This window comes from Emys orbicularis, chromosome 4 (genome assembly GCF_028017835.1).
Source record: "Emys orbicularis isolate rEmyOrb1 chromosome 4, rEmyOrb1.hap1, whole genome shotgun sequence".
Classification (NCBI taxonomy): Eukaryota; Metazoa; Chordata; order Testudines; family Emydidae; genus Emys; species Emys orbicularis.
Window position 1 is genome coordinate 43761049 of NC_088686.1, and position 19707 is coordinate 43780755.

Here is a 19707-nt window from a genome sequence, read left to right on the forward strand (position 1 = left end):
GCTGTCCACAAGTTGAGGAAGGCATCTGTGGAGTTTCTCCCTCCCGTCCCCCAACACAATTTGACATTTGTTTGTAACAAGCCACAATAGGTATACTTCTAGGACACCCCATTTGCAAAAGAGGTTATGCAGAACTGAGTCTTTGAAAGACCAATTGTGGTTTTTTGGAAAGGACCCTACTGAGCTGGTCTACCAGGGTGTTCTGAAGACCCAGAAGGTGCAGAACTACCAATGAGATCTGACACAGAATGCACCACTCCCCATAGTAATATGGCTTCTTGAAAGAGTAGGGGATAATCTTGCTATCCCCTTACCCACCTGATAAAAGGCAGTGGTTCTCAAGCTGGGGTATGTGTACCCCAGGGGGTACATGGGTCTTCTGAGGGTACATCAACTAGATATTTGCCTCATTTTACAACAGGCTACATAGAAAGCATTAGCGAAGTCAGTACAAACTAAAATTGCATATGAGACGACTTGTTTACACTGCTCTATATAGTATACACAGATGGAAGTACAATATTTATATTCCAATTGATTTTATAATTATATGGTAAAAATGAGAGTATGCAGTTTTTCAGTAATAGTGTGCTGTGACACTTTTGTATTTTTATGTCTGATTTTGTAAGCAAGTATTTTAAGTGAGGTGAAACGTGGGGGTATGCAAGACAAATGACACTCCTGAAAGGGGTACAGTAGTCTCAAAAGGTTGAGAGCCACTGACATAGGGTATTGCTGTGGTGTTGAATCAGCAATTCAAGTGCTGACAGACATTAAGAAGGGACAGAAAAAGCTGCAGGCCAGGGAGATTGCCCTGACCTCTAAACTGTTTGTGTGCAGACTTGCTTCCTGAGGAGACCATAGTCCTTGACTTTTCAATGGCTCAAGAGGAGCCCTTCCTTAATGAAGGCATCGGTTACCAACATCTTTGTAGGAAGAGAGAGATAATGGAACTCCACTGCATATCTAAAGTGGTTCTGTTCAGTTTGACAATTCTTGTGGGACCACGATGATCATGTCCATGCGGTGTCTGCTGGAGAGCTACTGATCTCAGCCATTTCCTGCCTAGATCGATGCTGTCAGGGTTCTCTCCCCACTTTGAACTCTGGGGTACAGATGTGGGGATCCACATGAAAGACTCCCCTAAGCTTATTTCTACCAGCTTAGGTTAAAAACTTCCCCAAGGCACAAATCCTTCCTTGTCCTTGGATGAGTACTGCTGCCACCAAGTGAGTTAGACAAAGATTCAGGCAAAGAACCACTTGGAGTTCCTGTTTCCCCAAAATATCCCCAAGCCCCTTCACCTCCTTTCCTGGGAAGGCTTTAGAGTGACCAAGGTGAGCACAGACCAGACCCTTGAGTTTTTAGGACACTAAAAACCCAATCAGATTCTTAAAAAACAGAACTTTATAATAAAGAAAAGTAAAAGAAGCACTTCTGTAAAATCAGGATGGAAGGTAATTTACAGGGTAATCAGATTCAAAACACAGAGGATTTCCCCTCTAGGCAAAACTTTAAAGTTACAAAAACAGGGCTAAACCTCCCTCCTAGCACAGGGAAAATTCACAAGCTAAAACAAAAGATAATCTAATGCATTTCCTTGCTATTACTTACTATTTCTGTATATTAGATGCTTATTTTCAGATATGGCTTAGGGAGATGTATTTTCCCTACCCTGGTTCCTCACTGACCCAGAGAGAACAAAGGAACCCAAAACAAAAACCTTCCCCTACAGATTTGAAAGTATCTTCTCCCCTTATTGGTCCTTTTGGTCAGGTGCCAACCAGGTTATTTGAGCTTCTTAACCCTTTACAGGTAAAAGGAGGGATTAACCCTTTAAAAGGGTAAGAAGGGATTTTATGCTACCCTTAGCTGTATGTTTATGACAGATGCTGTAGTCTGGCATACTGTGTGATTATAAGTGTAAATGGCTATGTGCCCTAGAAGCCACAGACATCCTCATTTGTGGTGTTGGGGAGGCGGGGGGGCTAAATCTGATCGGGTGGTCTAATATTGTAGGAAATCTTTGCTATGGAAGGTAAGCCCTCACTCATTTGGAGTCTAACATTGCTCATGTGAAGTTTACGGTCTGAGTTGGAATCTGAGGATTTCACTCTGTTAATTTTGAAACCTGGAGAGATGGAGAATTTCAGGATTGTCTTTGCTAAGTCACCTGTGGTGGTGATCTTCCTTGAATTAGCCAATTGTCCAGGTAAAGGCGTACCTGGATTCTTGTCTCCTTAGATGAACTGCCACTAATGACAGGCATTTAGTAAAAACCCTTAGAGCTGTGGAGAGGCCAAAAGGTCAGAACTCTGTATTGGTAGTGGAAGTTCCTATCAGAAATCGAAGGTTTTTTTGTGAACCAGATATACGGAGATATGAAAATAGGCATGCTGCAGGTTGAGAGCCATGAACTAGTCCATGAAAGCTAAATTATTTTCATTAGAAGTCAGGGTCCACCATTTTGCATCTGAAATAGTGGGCAAAGAGGTTGAGACAAAGATCAAGGGTGGGTCTACAGCCTCCTTTCTTCTTTAGGATTCAGAAATAGTGGGAATAAAATCACTTGCTCCTGAACTCCAAGGGCAGTTCCTCCCCTGGTTCCTGCTCCCAGTTGTAAGAGGCAGTCTACCTCCTCTCACAGTAATCTCTTGTGAGATGTGTCCCTGGAAAGAGACCAGAAGGGGAGAAGAGGTTTGGAAGAGACTGAAAATGCATGAGACATCTCTTCCTTGTGATCTGAAGGACCCAGTGGTCCAAGGTAATTCCAGCCCAAGCTTCTTGAAAATGTGGTTGCCAAGGAGGGGGGGAGAGGAGAGAGAGAGAAAAGAGGGGTAAAATAGATCTTGTGGTGGTCCAACCAGGCTCCCAATGATGGCGTTAGACCTGCTGCCCATTCAAAGCCCCAGACTTCAGGGCAGCTGAGTAGGAGCCAATGGGTTACCACCAATGAAATCTCTACATCTTCCTTGGAGGCTCAGACAAATCATGGAGATTGGCAATAATACTGCATTGAGAAACACTTCCTGAGGTATGGCTGTTGCTTGCATTGCTTTCTTTTAGGGCAGTGGTTCTCAACCAGGGTATGCATATGCCTGGGTGTATGCAGAGGTTTTCCCAGGGAGTACAACTCCTCCTCTAGATATTTACCTAGTTTTACAACAGGCTACATAGAAAACACTAGCGAAGTCAGTACAAACTAAAATTTCATGCAGACAATGGCTTATTTATACTGGCTCTATATACACTATACAGTGAAAAGTATGTACAATATTTTATATTCCAATTGGTTTATTTTATAATTATATGGCAAAAATGAGAAGTAAGCAATTTTTCAGTAATAGTGTGCTGTGAAACTTTTGTCTTTTTATAAGAGATTTTATAAGCAAGTAGTTTAAGTGAGGTGAAACTTGGGGTATGCAAGACAAAAATCAGACTCCTGAAAGGGATCCAGTAGTCTGGAAAGGTTAAGAGACACTGTTTTAGGGGATGGGACAGAGCCCCAAAGAGCATAGAGTTGCCTGGAATCCTTCCAAGTATGTAGTGCCTTATCAGTGCCACTGCTAAATAGATGACCTCCCATTTGAAGGAAGCTCTCTATTACTGCTTAGACCTCCCTTGGGATCCTTGAGGGCTGAAGCTATGATGACCTCTTCATGGATATTAGGGTGGCCATTGTTTGCACCTCTTGTCAGACGCATTCAATGCAGCCTGCAGAGATGTTTGAGCAGTTAATTGGCCATCAGCCATAAGAGATTGTGGTTCCTCCTAATGCTTCTTGGGTAATTTATCCATCAAATTGGATAGTTGTCCAAGTTCAAAAAAAATCTTATTGTGGGAGTAGTGCTTGGTTGTTTGCTTCTTGCATTTGTAGGCTTTCAACCAACAAGGTTGAGCTTTTGTGGGGTCCTCTCACATGGGTATTTTGTAGGACTTACTGTTTTGTTCTCTCCGATACAGCTTGTACCACAAGAGTGCCAGGTATGGGATGCTAATAAAAATATTCAGAGGCATATCTTCTGTCTGCTTTCTTGAAATTAGTAGACAGAAGCTGGTGTCTGCAACATCCATCTGGCATGTTACAGCAGACCACTGCTGACTGGCACAGCCAACTTTCCTCAAGTTAGATCAAGTATATCCAAGAGTTTACTTAGTCCTGCCTCAGGGCAGGTGACTTGACTAGGACCTATCGAGATCCTTCTAGGCTTGCATTTCTATGATTCTCTTCTACAGTCTCTAGAGGGACATACAGGGTATCAGCCATCTGTTTTATCAGGTCCTGGAAGACAATGAATTAATCCTCTGAAGCCAGTGAAGGTACGGTCACTGCCTCATCAGGGCAGGACAACATTGGAGCTGGGATTTGGTGCTCCTGCTCAGGAGAATGCAGTTCTCCATTCTTCTCCTCTTGCCTCTCCAACAGCTGTAGAACTCAACTCATCTGTGGAAACTGAATTTGTCTCTTCAGTGAGGGAGACCTAGCTCTGGATACAGTGGGGAATGCTGGCTTTCAGAAATAGAGCTGAATATCCCAGGGGATCCAGTATGATCAATGCAGGAAGGAGAGTGGGGAGGAGGGCACATCAATGATACCAGGATGAGAGCTCCCTGTGACGATGTGTTCTTAGCTCCTCTAACTGAATATCATCTAGATTTTCTCTGACTTCCCCGAGCGATCCAGAGGGGAGAAGGAAGATGAGGGGATGATTTCCCTTCCCTGGCACCAGCAGGAGGCCCAACCTGTGTCTGGGGTCATCTCTAGAACAATGCTCCTTCCTGCCTCTACCAGACATCAACGCTGATGTACTGGTAGACAAATGAGGCCTTTCAGAGGAAGTGGCCTGGGAGTGCAACTGAGGGAGATGGACAGACCCACACATTGAGGCTTCTCTGAAGGTATTCCAGAGTCTGAGGAAGCCTGCACGGACTTCTCCAGCAGGAAAAACTTCAGCCTCACCTCAGTCACTCACTGTCTGGGTACACCTGGAGAAGTAAACACCACACAGAACAACATTCCACAATGTGTCCTTCCCTAAGGCACATCGGGCACGGACAGCATCCATCACTGATCGACTGTCACACAAGGGACAGGTCTTAAACCTTGGCGACTTTAGCCTTTGCCACCATCTAAAAACCCCTATATGGGGTAGGCATTAAGAGCAGCTGGGGGGGAATTAAGCTTAAGTGACAAAATTCACAATATTTCTTGTTGCCTTTTTTAAATAATATACACGTACAGCCGATTGCTGCAGAGGAGCACGTGGACCGGACAGAGACTTCTCTTAGAGGAGAGTCTATTGATAGAGATTCTCTAGGTTTTAGTCAGGAGGAGAGGAAGGAAGAGGATAAAGTATGGGCCAGATCAGACGAGAAACATTCACATAAAAAAGAATCTGACACATTAGAAGAGGGCAGACAAACAGTGACAAGTTTTTAAAGTGCTTGTACACAAATGCTAGAAGTCTAAATAATAAGATGGGTGAACTAGAGTACCTTGTGTTAAAGGAGGATATTGATATAATAGGCATCACAGAGACCTGGTGGAGTGAGAACAAATCAATGGGGCACAATCATTCTGGGGTACAAAATAATATCGGAAGAACAGAACAGATTGTGCGGGGGGGAGGGGGAAGGTGGCACTATATGTGAAAGAAAATGTAGAAATCAAATGAAGTAAATCTTAAATGAATCCACATGTTCCATAAAATCTCTATGGACAGCAATTCCATACTCTTCTAAGAATATAACAGTAGGGATCTATTATCGACCACCTGACCAGGACAGTGATAGTGACAATGAAATGCTAAGGGAGATTAGAGAGGCTATCAAAATAAAGAACTCAATAGTGGGGGATTTCAATTATCCCCATATTGACTGGGTATGTCACCTCAGGAAGAAATGCAGAGACAAAATTTCTCGGTAATTTAAATGACTGCTTCTTGGAGCAGCTGGTACAGGAACCCACAAGGAGAGAGGCAATTATCGATTTAGTCCTGAGTGGAGTGCAGGATCTGGTCCAAGAGGTAACTGTAACAGGACCACTCGTGACCATAATATAACATTTAACATTCCTGTGGTGGGAAGAACACCTCAACAGCCCAACACTGTGGCTTTTAATTTCAAAAAGGAGAACTATGCAAAAAATGAGGTTAGTTAAACAGAAATTAAAAAGGTACAGTGACTAGAGTGAAATCCCTGCAAGCTGCATGGACACTTTTCAAAGACACCATAATAGAGGCCCAACTTAAATGTATACCCCAAATTAAAAAACAAAACAAAAAATACAGTAAAAGAACTAAAAAAGAGCCACCGTGGCTTAACAACCATGTAAAGGATGCAGTGAGATAAAAAGGCATCTTTTTAAAAGTGGAAGTCAAATCCTAGTGAGATAAATGGAAAGGAGCATAAACACTGCCAAACTAAGTGTAAAAATGTAATAAGAAAAGCCAAAAAGGAGTTTGAAGAACAGCTAGCCAAAAACTCAAAAGGTAATAAAATGTTTTTAAGTACACTAGAAGCAGGAAGCCTGTAAACAACCAGTGGGGCCCCTGAATGATTGAGATACAAAAGGAGCACTTAAAAATGATAAAGTCATTGCGGAGAAACTACATGAATTCTTTGCTTCAGTCTTCATGGCTGAGGATGTTAGGGAGATTCCCAAACCTGAGCTGTCCTTTGTAGGTGACAAACCTGAGGAATTGTCACAGATTGAAGTGTCACTAGAGGAGGTTTTGGAATTAATTGATAAACTTAATAGTAACAAGTCACCGGGACCAGATGGCATTCATCCAAGAGTTCTGAAAGAACTCAAATGTGAAATTGCAGAACTATTAACTATGGTTTGTAACCTGTCCTTTAAAATCAGCTTCTGTACCCAATGACTGGAAGATAGCTAATGTAACGCCAATATTTAAAAAGGGCTCTAGAGGTGATCCCGGCAATTACAGACTAGTAAATCTAACGTCAGTACCAGGCAAATTAGTTGAAACAATAGTAAAGAATAAAATTGTCAGACATACAAGAACATAAATTGTTGGGCAAAAGTCAACAGGGTTTCTATAAAGGGAAATCATGTCTTACTAATCTATTAGAGTTCTTTGAAGAGGTCAAACAAACATGTGGACAAGGGGGATCCAGTGGACATAGTGTACTTTCCAGAAAGCCTTTGACAAGGTCCCTCACCAAAGGCTCTTACATAAATTAAGTTGTCATGGGATAAGAGGGAAGATCCTTTCATGGATTGAGAACTGGTTAAAAGACAGGGAACAAAGGGTAGGAATAAATGGTAAATTTTCAGAATGGAGAGGGAAAACTAGTGGTATTCCCCAAGGGTCAGTCCTAGGACCAATCCTATTCAACTTATTCATAAATGATCTCAAGAAAGGGGTAAACAGTGAGGTGACAAAGTTTGCAGATGATACTAAACTGCTCAAGATAGTTAAGACCAAAGCAGACTGTGAAGAACTTCAAAAAGATCTCGCAAAACTAAGTGATTGGGCAACAACATGGCAAATGAAATTTGGATAAACGTAAAGTAATGCACATTGGAAAAAATAACCCCAACTATACATACAACATGATGGAGGCTAATTTAGTTACAACGAATCAGGAAAGAGATCTTGGAGTCATCGTGGATAGTTCTCTGAAGACGTCCATGCAGTGTGCAGCAGCAGTCAAAAAAGCAAACAGGATATTAGGAATCATTAAAAAAGGATAGAAAATAAGACAGAGAATATCTTATTTCCCTTATATAAAACCATGGTATGCCCACATCTTGAATACTGCGTACAGATGTGGTCTCACCATCTCAAAAAAGATATACTGGCATTAGAAAAAGTTCAGAGAAGGGCAACTAAAATGATTAGGAGTTTGGAATGGGTCCCATATGAGGAGAGATTAAAGAGGCTAGGACTTTTCAGCTGGGAAAAGAGGAGACTAAGGAGAGATATGATAGAGGTATATAAAATCATGAGTGGTGTGGAGAAATTGAATAAGGAAAAGTTATTTACTTGTTCCCATAATAAGAACTAGGGCCACCAAATGAAATTAATGGGCAGCAGGTTTAAAACAAATAAAAGGAAGTTCATCTTCACACAGTGAAGGCTAGGACTATAACAGGGTTTAAAGGAGAACTAGATAAATTCATGGAGGTTAAGTCCATTAATGGCTATTAGCCAGGATGGGTAAGGAATGGTGTCCCTAGCCTCTGCCAGAGGGTGGAGATGGATGGCAGGAGACCGATCACTTGATCATTACCTGTTAGGTTCACTCCCTCTGGGGCACCTGGCATTGGCCACTGTCGGTAGACAGGATACTGGGCTGGATGGACCTTTGGTCTGACCCAGTATGGCCTCTTATATTCTTACATGCACCAACTGGCAAAAGGAAACAACTAATTCTTGCTCACAAATGAGCTAATCCTAAAATCGAAGGTGAATCAGACTGCTCAAGAGAAGCAGACAGTGCTGGGGCTCCACGGATAGCAAGAAGGAACTGAGAGATGGTTGGGTCCACTTTGCCTGGGAGTAGTTGGGGGAAGGGTACCTAGGGACCAGGCATGGCCCCAATTGACACTAGCCAAAAAGAATCTGATCAAGTGCATGGGGTGCAGGTGCACCAAAAATGGAATCTGTGTGGACAATCACTCCAAGAATTCGCTTTATCAAGGCTTTTTCCCTCCCATAACCACGTCATTAAAATCAGTTACTCTAATGCAGTCTAAGGCATGGGGGCGGGGGGGAAACAAAACACACCAGCATCACTAAATACCTACAACTAAAACTTTGAGGCATGCCTCTGAATCAAAGATGAACATGGCAAGGGTAGGGAGAAGCTCTCTTGATCCTAGCGCTTCAGGTTCAACTGCCTTGAGGGAAGGGGTGTGCATCCTACCTGGCTAGTCCTTCCTCGTAGAGGTAGGCAACAAGTGGATCATAGGACGTCACCAGTACATACAGGCGCACATCGAATTTGAAATCTGGAAGAGGATTAGCAGGAATCAGTGACCACAAATACTTCCCAAGAGCCACTAGAATCTGAACCCAGCTGAGGGGGGAAGCAACAGATCCTTCTGAGAGCGATGGAGGTGTAAAATAGATAGCAGAGTCTATCAGCTTCTGCTGACTTGATGTTCAGAGCCTGGGTTTGAAGAATCTCTTCCACCCCCACCCCCCAACCATAGTTCTAGGGTGCTGGAGAGATTTACCTATCAAAGAAGGCGTGGCAGCCCAAATAGCTATACATAGGCTGCTGAGACCATCCGGTCAGGAAACTCAGAGGAAGAAGTCAATTCCTACACACTCACCATCTATGAGCAGGGGGTTGTTGATGTAGCGGGACACCAGGATATTCTCTTCCAGGGAAATCTGGTTTGGCTACAGAACAAGACACAGCATCAGTCCAAGAGTGAGGAAACCACGAATCCAAGGGCTGATTTTACCAAGAACCTTTCCATTGTAAAGTCACTCTGTGCTGTTGCAGCTGCTGCTAGGGGAAAGCCTGGCCAGTAACAGGGTATTTAGGGTAATTAGACCCTGATCAGAAGCTTAATCGGGGTGTTATTACATTTCCAAAGAACCTGCCACCCCAGAGATCCCAAAGTGCTTTACACATAATATATAAATTTAAAAATCACACACATAAGTGTCCTCCTGAATTGGTCTCAAAAGCTATTTAACAGCTACACAGCAATTATACACAACAGGTTAGGGGCTGGAAGTCTCAGAAATGACAGTCGCATTGACTTCCTACTACTGTGATTGATGTTAGATATATTGACCAAGCACAGGATTAGGGGGCTTGCTTTCTTCTCAGGCATCCAGGACTGGCTATTGGTGGAGATCCAGGAATAGAAGGACTAAATCCTGTGCCAAGATCTTAATTTCGAGGGTCTCCAGCATATGGAAGGAGAGAGCCAAGAGTGGGGGAGATGACCTCCTCACATCTTCAATCTCTGTGGCCAGCTCCAGGGCTGTTACCCAACTACTCACCCTGCCTAGCTGAGCTCCCCTTATCCCAGTGTCAGACAGCAGTGAGGCTGCTGTACTGACATGGAGCTCACGATAGGAAGCTCCCCATTATAGCTCTATGACAAATACACAAAACCCTGGGCAACCAGATACGCTTTTCAGCATCACAGGCACAGGTCACTGATTGGGAAGGGAAGCTGTGTAGCTTGCAGGAAGCAACCTCTTCAGGAGACTCACGCTTCACTGTCTGTAAATCCCTCTTTCTGCCCCTTGCCACTAAAAACGGTTCAGATTGGTTAACAGATTCTTGTCCCAGTTTGTGAAGGAGCCAAATCTAATCCACCTCCCTGTCTTTCATTCACTTGTGTCTGGAGATCCACATTGCTCCTGTTCAGGCCAAGGGAAATCTAGGCTAACTAAAGAATCAGAGAGAGCTCAGGCTCTCTTGGTATGACACAAAAATGGCAGCGTGTTTTACTCTGAATCAGAGAAATAGTTGAGGATTTTTATTTTTTAAAAACACTTTCCATGAATAGATTCTAGAAAACACTCCGTGTGGAGGTCACACTAAGAAAAGGGAAATCTTTGGGCCAAACTAGCTGACATACTGCTGGAATAGATACAGAGAGAGAGATCCCAGGAGGGCCCTTTCCTCAGTTCATGGCTACCTGCCCATCACTTGAGCATGCACTCCCTCTCCTTCAAACAAAGAGCAAAGCTGAGTGCAGCTCTGGAAAGAGTTACTTCATGCACTTGGCTAGCTGCTCCCTTATTCCATGGGAAAGAATCCAGGTAGAGGACAGATGAGGCAACCTGGCTCCTTTGCTGTAGGGACAGAGGAGGGAGTAAATGAACACAGTGACTCAGCAACCAGCTTGATAGTATGCCAGGAACATTTGTCCCATTAGTCCTTAAGGCTCAGAATCCCCTCAACCCCCCTCTTGGCTCCAGTTGAGACTCAATTGCCACTAGTGAGAAACGGATTCTCTGCACAGCATGCAAAGGGCAAGGCAACTATTACAGCCAGCACATTGTGCTCAGAGCATCAGCCCTCAAGAGAGGCCTGGCACCATGAATCCCAGAGCCCTCTGTATCCAGAACACAGAACAAAGGCCTCTCCCTACCACTGGGGGATTTCACTTTGTTGAAAGTTACTCAACTAATTGGGGCAATCAAATAGCCATGGGAGAAGACAACTCAGGGCCAGTGAAGGTAAGATGTACAATGATGAATATAGGATCCAGCTCTCCATGTCAGACGGACAGCCTGGGGGCCCCACTCCTACAGCTTTTTTCCCCAAGGCAGCCTTCACCATTAGGGAAGCCCAGGATGCAGCTGCACAGCTATTCATATTGCATCAGGAACAGTCTTCTGGTTACTGCTGCATCTGAGACTTAAAAGGCATGTGTTGCAGGACATGAATCATGGAAAAATAGGATGCTGTGGGGCATGCCAGCTGCTTGGGGGTGCTGATCACCTACCAGATACATAATGGTGCTGAAACTGACAGCAGTGCCACCTGCTGGTGAGATTACCACGGCACTTGCCAAAGGGTGAAAATGGGAGGGAATGGAATGCAGCATTATCTGGGGAAGGTCAGCATTCTGCTGAACACTTACATTGTTGATCAGGTAGACACCTCGCCCCCTGGAAGAGGCCACAGGTTTCACTATCCAGGGACCCCTGTCCTTTGAATAAGAACCTAGTCAAGAGAGAGAAGCATGAATCTGAAAAGTCTTCCAACTTTTTGCAAGGGCTGCCAGGGCGTTCCCCACAATGGGAACTCTTACAGAGCGTCTAACAGTTCTAGCATAAATGTGGACAATTCCTTCACTTGTCCTGCTTTTCCCTATGGTGTCAGAAAGCCCCAAATACCCTCAGTAAGTCTTATCACTTAAACTAGACACTGGCTTCTCTTCTCAGTCTGATATTCCTCCCGGTGCTTCCCCCTCCCGCTAGCATTCCCAGATGTTGGCCAGAGATGCTATGGTGTTGGCCTACAGCAATTCTTAAGGATAAGCCTTCTGATGCTCAGACCCATTAGCCCTCAAGCACTAGGATTTCTTTCATCTGCAGCTGATAATGCTGAAGGGCTCAGCTCTCACATTGAGGCTATGGACTCACCTAGGCATGGGGTAAGCAACACTCATAGGACAGGGATGATATAAACAAGCCAAAAAAACAACAACCCTGTTTCCAATAGTGTTATTCTAGCCTCCCTTCCCTGCAATTTTGTTGTTCAGATCACAAGCGGAGTTGTTTCTCTCAGGGGCCCAAGGAAAAAACTGGATAAGCACAATCCCCCACATACACCTACTTACTCCCTGGCTGCTGTTCAGGGGCTGAGCATTGCCAGCCAGTCACTTACTGCAGAACTCCTGGTACTCTGCTGGTAGGATGAAGGTCTGAGGTAAGATGTGGAATGTCTTGAACCCGTGGGTGTACTGCATGCGACTAACATTCTTGTACAACCTGTCTTTCCGGGTCAGTTCATAGGACCTGAAATTACAAAAGCAGCAGCTTTGTCTTCTCCATGAAGCATCCCTCAGCAACCCATACCAGTGTCCTAACACTGAGGGTTTAGTTACTAGGGCTCTCAGCTCTACCAGAGAAACCTCAATCCCAACCTGCAGCATCCCCTTCTATTCCAGTCCAGGGTCTCCCTTTAGCTTTGCCAATACCTCTCAATCCTCATCTGCAGCACCTCATGCTATTCCTGTCATAGGCCTCCCAAGGCAGAGACTGACCAGAACTGTAGTTTTAGTGACATGGTCAAACATCTACCAGGACCTACAAAGAACCCACCCAACCCCCTTCAATTGTGCACCAAATAAAATGAGATGCCCCGTACCTGGGCTAGAAAGGCAAGGGCACTAAACCCAAGTACCATCTTCCTATTACCAGATAGGAATGGGAGATAGAATGTGTGGCTCAGTCCAGATGTTCTGGGACCTGTGCATCACCCACCCCACACGTTACTTAGAGACATTGATCTTCAGTCCCCTCCAGACACTAGTGAATTTGTTCAGCAAAGCTCTTACCTGGGGAAGTGGTTGACTTTCTGAATATCTGAGAGGGTGCGCAGCAGGTAGGGCTTCAGGTGGGATCCCGTCCACATGAGGTTATAATCACTACTGTTGGGGTGTACCTGAGGATGGGACAAAGCCAAGGAGCAGATGAGACAGACCATACTACCACTAGTAACTAAGCACTCTGCCCTCTACTTTGAGGGACATGGGAAGTTTCTAGCCTCATGGATTGGTCCCACTACAATTTGTGATATTCTTAACCCAAGATGTTGCACAGTTTTGCTAGGAGCTATTAAATAGCTGTCACATCCCAACCCTAGACACAGCTGTTAGGAAAAACCTATTTTCATAGGCAGTCTAAATGCATTTATAAAGCATTCTGAAGTCCCTCAACAGTCCTGGGAGACTGAACCCTAATCTGTCTCTTAAACAAAAGAACTCAACACTCACAGGTACCTACTGAAATATCCTTGACTGTACACAGGGTGCTGATATAGAACCAGATAGGTGCTAAAGAATGATAAGCATTATAAGGCATCACCACACACGCGCCTGCCTGCTATCTTAGGGTGTGAAATGAGGCTCCAAAAGTCAGGGGGAGGGGGGTAGAAATTAAAACAAAAACAAATCAACCTGTATTCTTCCAGCTAAGGATACTTCAAAAACTGGGTTTACAATGAGAGAACAAAGAGCACCCCTGCAGATGGTAGAATTGTGCAGTGTTCCCCGATAGATTGGCTGAAGGTTAAAAGCACCACAGGCCCAGGATCATGTGCTATATCCTGATTCAGAAAGAAGCCCAGAATTTCAACCTTCGCAGCACGTGTCCAAACTCAGTGGCTCTCAATATCCTTGAGATCTGGTGCACACACCTCGTGGAATCCATGGGCAGTCAGAATGCTGCGCACCAGGCGGCTGTCTGTTTTCACAATCTTATAGGACAAGCGATAGCGCTCTGTGAAGAAGGCAAGAGATGGAGTTAGTGACAGTAGCTGAGGTACCGACAGCCTGAGCACCCAACAATAGCAAAGCAAAATACATGAACCCTGCACCGCTTCAAAAGGGAGAAGAGTGCCATTGCACTTTGCACACTGAAGTTATAAATTTTATTAAAGCTAATGTTTAAAATCAAATTTACACAAGTTAAGAGGGAAGGTACTGTACATCTGGGGTCAGGCTCAAGTTATGAGTGATTACAAGCATCGGTTACAAGGTTCACAGGATCCAGACATATAACATAACCAGCATAGACCCAGACTGGGGTGTGGGAGTTTTTAAAACATCAGTGGATAAGTGATCTCAGATACGCCACCCATAGAATGTATTTAGAGTCCAAGTCAGTATTGGTGTAGTGAATAAGTACATGGGTGGGGTGCATCCCTTGGTTTGTCAGGGGAGGAAGTGGGTTATTTCCCTGACCAGCATTCTCGATTACTCGACCGGATACGGAAAATGTCACGTGATGTGCTCTGTGTAGATGTCTCTGGACCACCTGATGGTGTTGGACACCATGAGCGGTCTCATGAGCTGGGCGTAGCGCCGACTGACTCCGCAGGCTCTTAGCACTGGTTCGTTGTGGGGGGGTCCCATGCCCCCCAAGGCCTCCATGACTTGGGCGTGAATCTGGACCTCGTAGCCCTGGGCTCTCAGGGCGTCGGCCAGCAGGGTGTATTTCAGCACCTTCCGAGCTCGGGCCTCATGGAAGGCGGTGACCTGTTTTCAAATGGCACCGTTGCGTCCACCATGAGGACCTTCTTTTCCACGTTGGTCATGACTATTTTGGGTTGCAGTCAGCTGCCTGTCCCGGGGATGGCAGAGTCTACGGTGATCTTCCCCAGGGACGGTGGGATGGCTTTCACCAGCTGGTTTTGGATGACGTCGTGGCGGTGCCGCCAGGCTCCGGAGTGATGTTGGCATCCACACAGGATGTGAGGTAGGGTCTTGTTGGAGTAGCCGCATTTTGCACACCGCAGTTATACTACATCCCTGATGAGTCTCTAGATGCAATAGCACTTGGCAAAGCACAGGGTTACACAAGATCCCTGTGCAACTCTGAGTGGAACAGCACACAGTGATGCAGCATTGGAGTATACCAATCCCTCAGTGGCCAAATTTCTGCCTTTAGTCAGTCCAGTCTCTTATGATACAAGAGGTACTATTTGTTCTCAGACTTTTCAGATATTTGATTCCCAACAAACCCCTGATTTCTTTACAGGTCTCTTCATAGGCTCTTTTGCAACACTCCAGAGTGTTATCCCAATATCTTCTGCACACCTCAAAATAGGTCCATGCAGCCAAGACTGTTTGGTTCATGCCACAGGCCCCACACTAACATGCACGGCTGTGGATGTGGCCCTGGTCCCAGAATTTGAATGCTCACACCATAGCAGTCATCTAATGCCCATACTATACAGTCATCTAATGAATGAGACATGAGCAAAGGGAGCAGCATTGGACTTTAATGAGTCTGTACAAATGCAAGGAGCAGGAGGGAGTAAAACAGTACAAATTTTGAGAGAAAAAAATCAGTATCCACAGAGAATCACAGAACCAAGAGTGGTAAGCAGCATTGGAAGTATTATAAATAAAGAACTAACAGAATTAAAAGATTAGTGAATAGAGGAGACAAAATGTCATTTATGTGGACCTATTAATTTAAGGGAGTTCAGAGACAGAAAATAAATTATCATGGGGCTGGAACAATAGATTGACAAACCAAGGTACAGAAGAATTAGCATAAGGCTGAGGAATTGCATAGGCTGGTTCAAGCTAGGAATAAGGAAGTAAACCAAGTGCAGAAAAGTAGATTGAATCTCAGGGAACTTGTTCATACTGCTGAGAACTGGTCTCCAGAGGGAAGGGGTAGGTGCCTCATCACTCAAAACATTTAAACCTGGACTGGACAAAACCCTTGAGAACAAGCCAGGTTGGACTAGATGAATCCCAAAAGTCTTGTCTATGTCCAGTTACTATGAAACAGGACACCACACCACACCACCATAAGGTCCTCAGAGCAACCCCAACCTACAGCATACAAGCACTGATCTCTGACACACATTACATGGGTCAAAAGTTCTCCCCCCACAGGTTATCTACCCTACCCAAAAGGGCCATAAGCATTCCGGTCTAGGCTGGACATAAGAAATTAGATCATCAATAGGAGTGAGGGGAAAGTGTCTGCATCTTAGTGAAAGAAGCCAAGTGGAATTCAGCCTTTTCCTAATTCTTTACATACAACCCGAGTCTTGGCAATAGAAATGCTCCCAGAACCCAATGCAAGGATATCAACTCTTGACCATTTACAAGGGCTCTGCCTTTCTACGTGATTTTTTACTCTCCCTATTTGAAGCTAAAATGCTTTGGTTTCCCAGCCCCAATACCACAAGAGATAGGACTTCCTTTTGTTTACATCTACTTCTCTGCTGGCAAGTCTTGATAATGGAGATGGACCAAGAAGTTAATAGGGTTTGTTGTTACTGTCACTGCTGCAGTTGGGCCAGCAGGGGGCACTTGCATAATTTCTGATGTGTCCCACTAAAACTGCCCAGGTTTGTGTGGTTTTAACTTCTTGACTATAGAGTGATGAATTACAATCTAGATCGGGGGGGGACGGGGGGGGGGGGACGACCTTTTTGTCCCGAGGGCCACATCTGGGTGGGGAAACTGCATGAAGGGCCATGAATGTAGGGCTGGGGTTGGGGTGCAGGAGGGAGTGCCATGTGCAGGAGGGGGCTCAGGGCAAGGGGCTGGGGTGCAGGATGTCTGAGGGGCTCAGGGCAGGGGTGCAGGAGGGGTGTGGCAGGGGGCTCAAGGCAGGGGGTTGGGGTGCGGGCTCCGGCCCAGCACCACTTACCTTGAGCAGTAGCAGGGGTTAAGGCAGTCTCCACGTCCCTGTGGCCCGGGAGGGGAGGGAGGGGCAGGCAGAGGGCTCTGTGCACTGCCTTCGCCTGCGGGTACCTTCCCCCGAGGCACCCATTGGCCATGGTTCTCCATTCCCAGCCAATGGGAGCTGTGGGGGGCGGTGCCTGCAGGCAAGGGCAGCACACGGAGCCCTCTGCCCCCATCCCCCTAGGGGCTGCAGGGATGTGGTACTGGCCACTTCTGGGAGCAACGCGGGGCCAGGGCAGGCAGGGAGCCTGCCTTAGCCCCAAGCGCCACAGCGGTGGCAATCCCACGAGCCGTAGTTTGCCCACCCCGATCTAGATTCTAATACAAACACAGGTCAATGAACCATTTAGAGGCAACTAGGTCCATTCCAGAACCAAGTATGTCTCATTCAAAGGAGAACAGCCACTCTTCACAACTCAGGCCTCTAGTTGCAGAATGTTTTCTAAATAGGTGGCTCCCAGCACTGGCTTGAACAAGAACAAGAAAATATCGTGACCAATCCCAAAACATGGCCAATCCAGACAGCCCCTCCTGACATCTCTTTTTTCCCCACCTCAGAAAGGAGGAAGGCACCTGCTTGGAGGCTACCCAGCCCCGCTCCTCACTGCAGCAGGCCTAGAGTTGGCACAAGTAATTGCACCCACCTCCAATCAGGCGGATGTAACTATCCTTGGTCAGAATGGCTTCTGCATGAAACACCAATATGGGGATCCTCCTGCAGCCACCAGTCCACATGATGCATGGGTGATCCCTGCAACAAAGAGATGGTTAACAACATGAGAGCAACTGAGCCTCATGCATACACAGTGGATTACTCACTATGAAGGGGTCTTGGTTAGTCCCCCCACAGCAGTGTCATACATTCCCAGGCTTGCACACCAGCCTGCAAGTGTGATATGCAGGCACAAGTGGGCTAGCTTAAAGTATGAGTAAATCCTAACCTAAAACCTTCTTTTTTGCTTTGGTCCAATCCAGAACAAAGCAGGTCTCATTCAAGGGAGAACAGTCACCCTCCATAACACAGGCTTCTAGCTGGAGGATGCTTTTCAGACAGCATTGGCTTGACCAAGAAGAACAAGAACAAACCGTGACCAATCCCAAAACACAACCAATCCAGACAGCTCCTCCTGACATCTCTTCTTTCCCTCCTTCATTTTACCTTGGGCTTTTATATTTAATTGATATGAGTTTAACTGGTTAAGTAACTTGCACGACTTCCCCAAGAGGAGCCTCACACTTCTTCGCTAAAGAACTCAGGAATCACATCTCTACACAAAGCAAGAGCCACACCCAAAGACAGAGAAATACAGCACTAGCATTATATCCACACTCCTAGCCCCACCAACCCAAGCAAAGCAGGAGCCACTCCACTGTATACGGATTGCATACTAGTGCACTGCTGCCTTGCTTCAGATCTGTACTCCCAAGTGCACTAAGTGGCCACTGTGCTGGCATCCTGGGCTCAGAAATTAAACAAGCAACAGGAATCACACATTGTTCTACACAATGGGTGACGCTATCTGCACCCTTTCTTTTTAACTTCTGTCAAAGACAATAGGATTGCAGCCCAGAATTCTACAGGGTTGTCCATGGCCACTCAGCAGCCTATGGAGGCTATAGGTGCCAGAATCCAATAATCTATTTTGAGCCAAGCAGCCAGGCCACATTGCATACTGGGAACGGTAGCCTCTATTAAAAGGGGAGAACAGTTGCAATCTGTTCAATTTGATCCCAGTTCAGTCCAACCCTTAGCTAGGTAGTTTGGGCATAGCCCTTTTGCACCTCAGTCTTGCTTCTGCTCTTTGGTTTTGCAGATTTTTTTGAAAAGCTTTTTGTTAAGGTACCTAAACACAACACTACAAGACAAGCCTGGCAACAGGAATGGAAGCAGAAACTGTATTGTACCAAACAGTAACTTTAAGATTGGCTAAACTGACAGTGCCCTGTTGTTGCCTAGCACTGGCCACATCTCACTATGCAGTGTCAACATGACACTGCCTTAAAGCCCCAGACTATCACAGTGCAAAAACACTGACGTTTGTATGTGTTCAAAGGCTCAGCACCAGGAAGGAGCACCATATCTATCAGCAGATCAGGGGCCTGCTTTACCTGCACTGAGGTAGCCAGTTCCAGAACATGGAAGGGAAAAGCCTGCAACCAGAGTTGCCAGTCTGGTGAATGTGTCTGTACAACTTATGAATCCTGTTTGATACTGAAGTGGTGAAACTGCTTTATCACAGAATGCTCCTCTATCCATATCCAGCATGGACTGACAACCTGTAGAATGTCCACACCAGACTAAGGACAATGGTACGTACTTAACTTTAACTACTGTACTCTGACCAGACAACAGATATGCTCAGCAGGTTAGCTGGGGACTGGGAGAAAGTAATTCTCCAACTTGTCTGCAAGGAGTGGGAAAGTGGAGAGGAAAACTTGTTTTAGAATCTTGTACACAGTGTCTGCATTTAACATGTTTCAGGGTAGCAGCCGTGTTAGTCTGTATCCGCAAAAAGAACAGGAGTACTTGTGGCACCTTAGAGACTAACAAAGGTAACATGTTATACCTACCACATGTGCCTTGAAGATAAACTGTGGGCCCAGAGCACCCACCCGACTGGAGTTCTGGGAGAGGGCAAGTCTGAGGGGCCAGCACTGAGTCTAGAGACTGGGCAAAGGACCACCTGACTGCACCTTTCAGGCGGTAGTGCTAGAAAGAAGATCTGCACCCTAAGAGTGTGCCCAGAGATCCTAAGACAGTGGCAATGGCAGGTCTCCATTCAGAGTGAGTAATTAAAATATCCACGGATTCAGCAGTC

General features: G+C 45.5%; 1 protein-coding gene across 1 annotated transcript in view; it reads right to left on the reverse strand.

Annotated features, from left to right (window-relative positions):
* TTLL5 (tubulin tyrosine ligase like 5) overlaps positions 1-19707 on the reverse strand; it is a 201614-nt gene that overhangs the window by 177565 nt on the left and 4342 nt on the right. Inside the window, exons 3-9 of the mRNA XM_065403286.1 lie at positions 17533-17639; positions 13873-13955; positions 13013-13119; positions 12340-12470; positions 11591-11673; positions 9308-9377; positions 8896-8980 (exon numbers count right to left, since the gene is read on the reverse strand). Coding sequence (XP_065259358.1) covers positions 8896-8980; positions 9308-9377; positions 11591-11673; positions 12340-12470; positions 13013-13119; positions 13873-13955; positions 17533-17639 — 666 coding nt within the window. The remainder of the gene's footprint in view (positions 1-8895; positions 8981-9307; positions 9378-11590; positions 11674-12339; positions 12471-13012; positions 13120-13872; positions 13956-17532; positions 17640-19707) is intronic.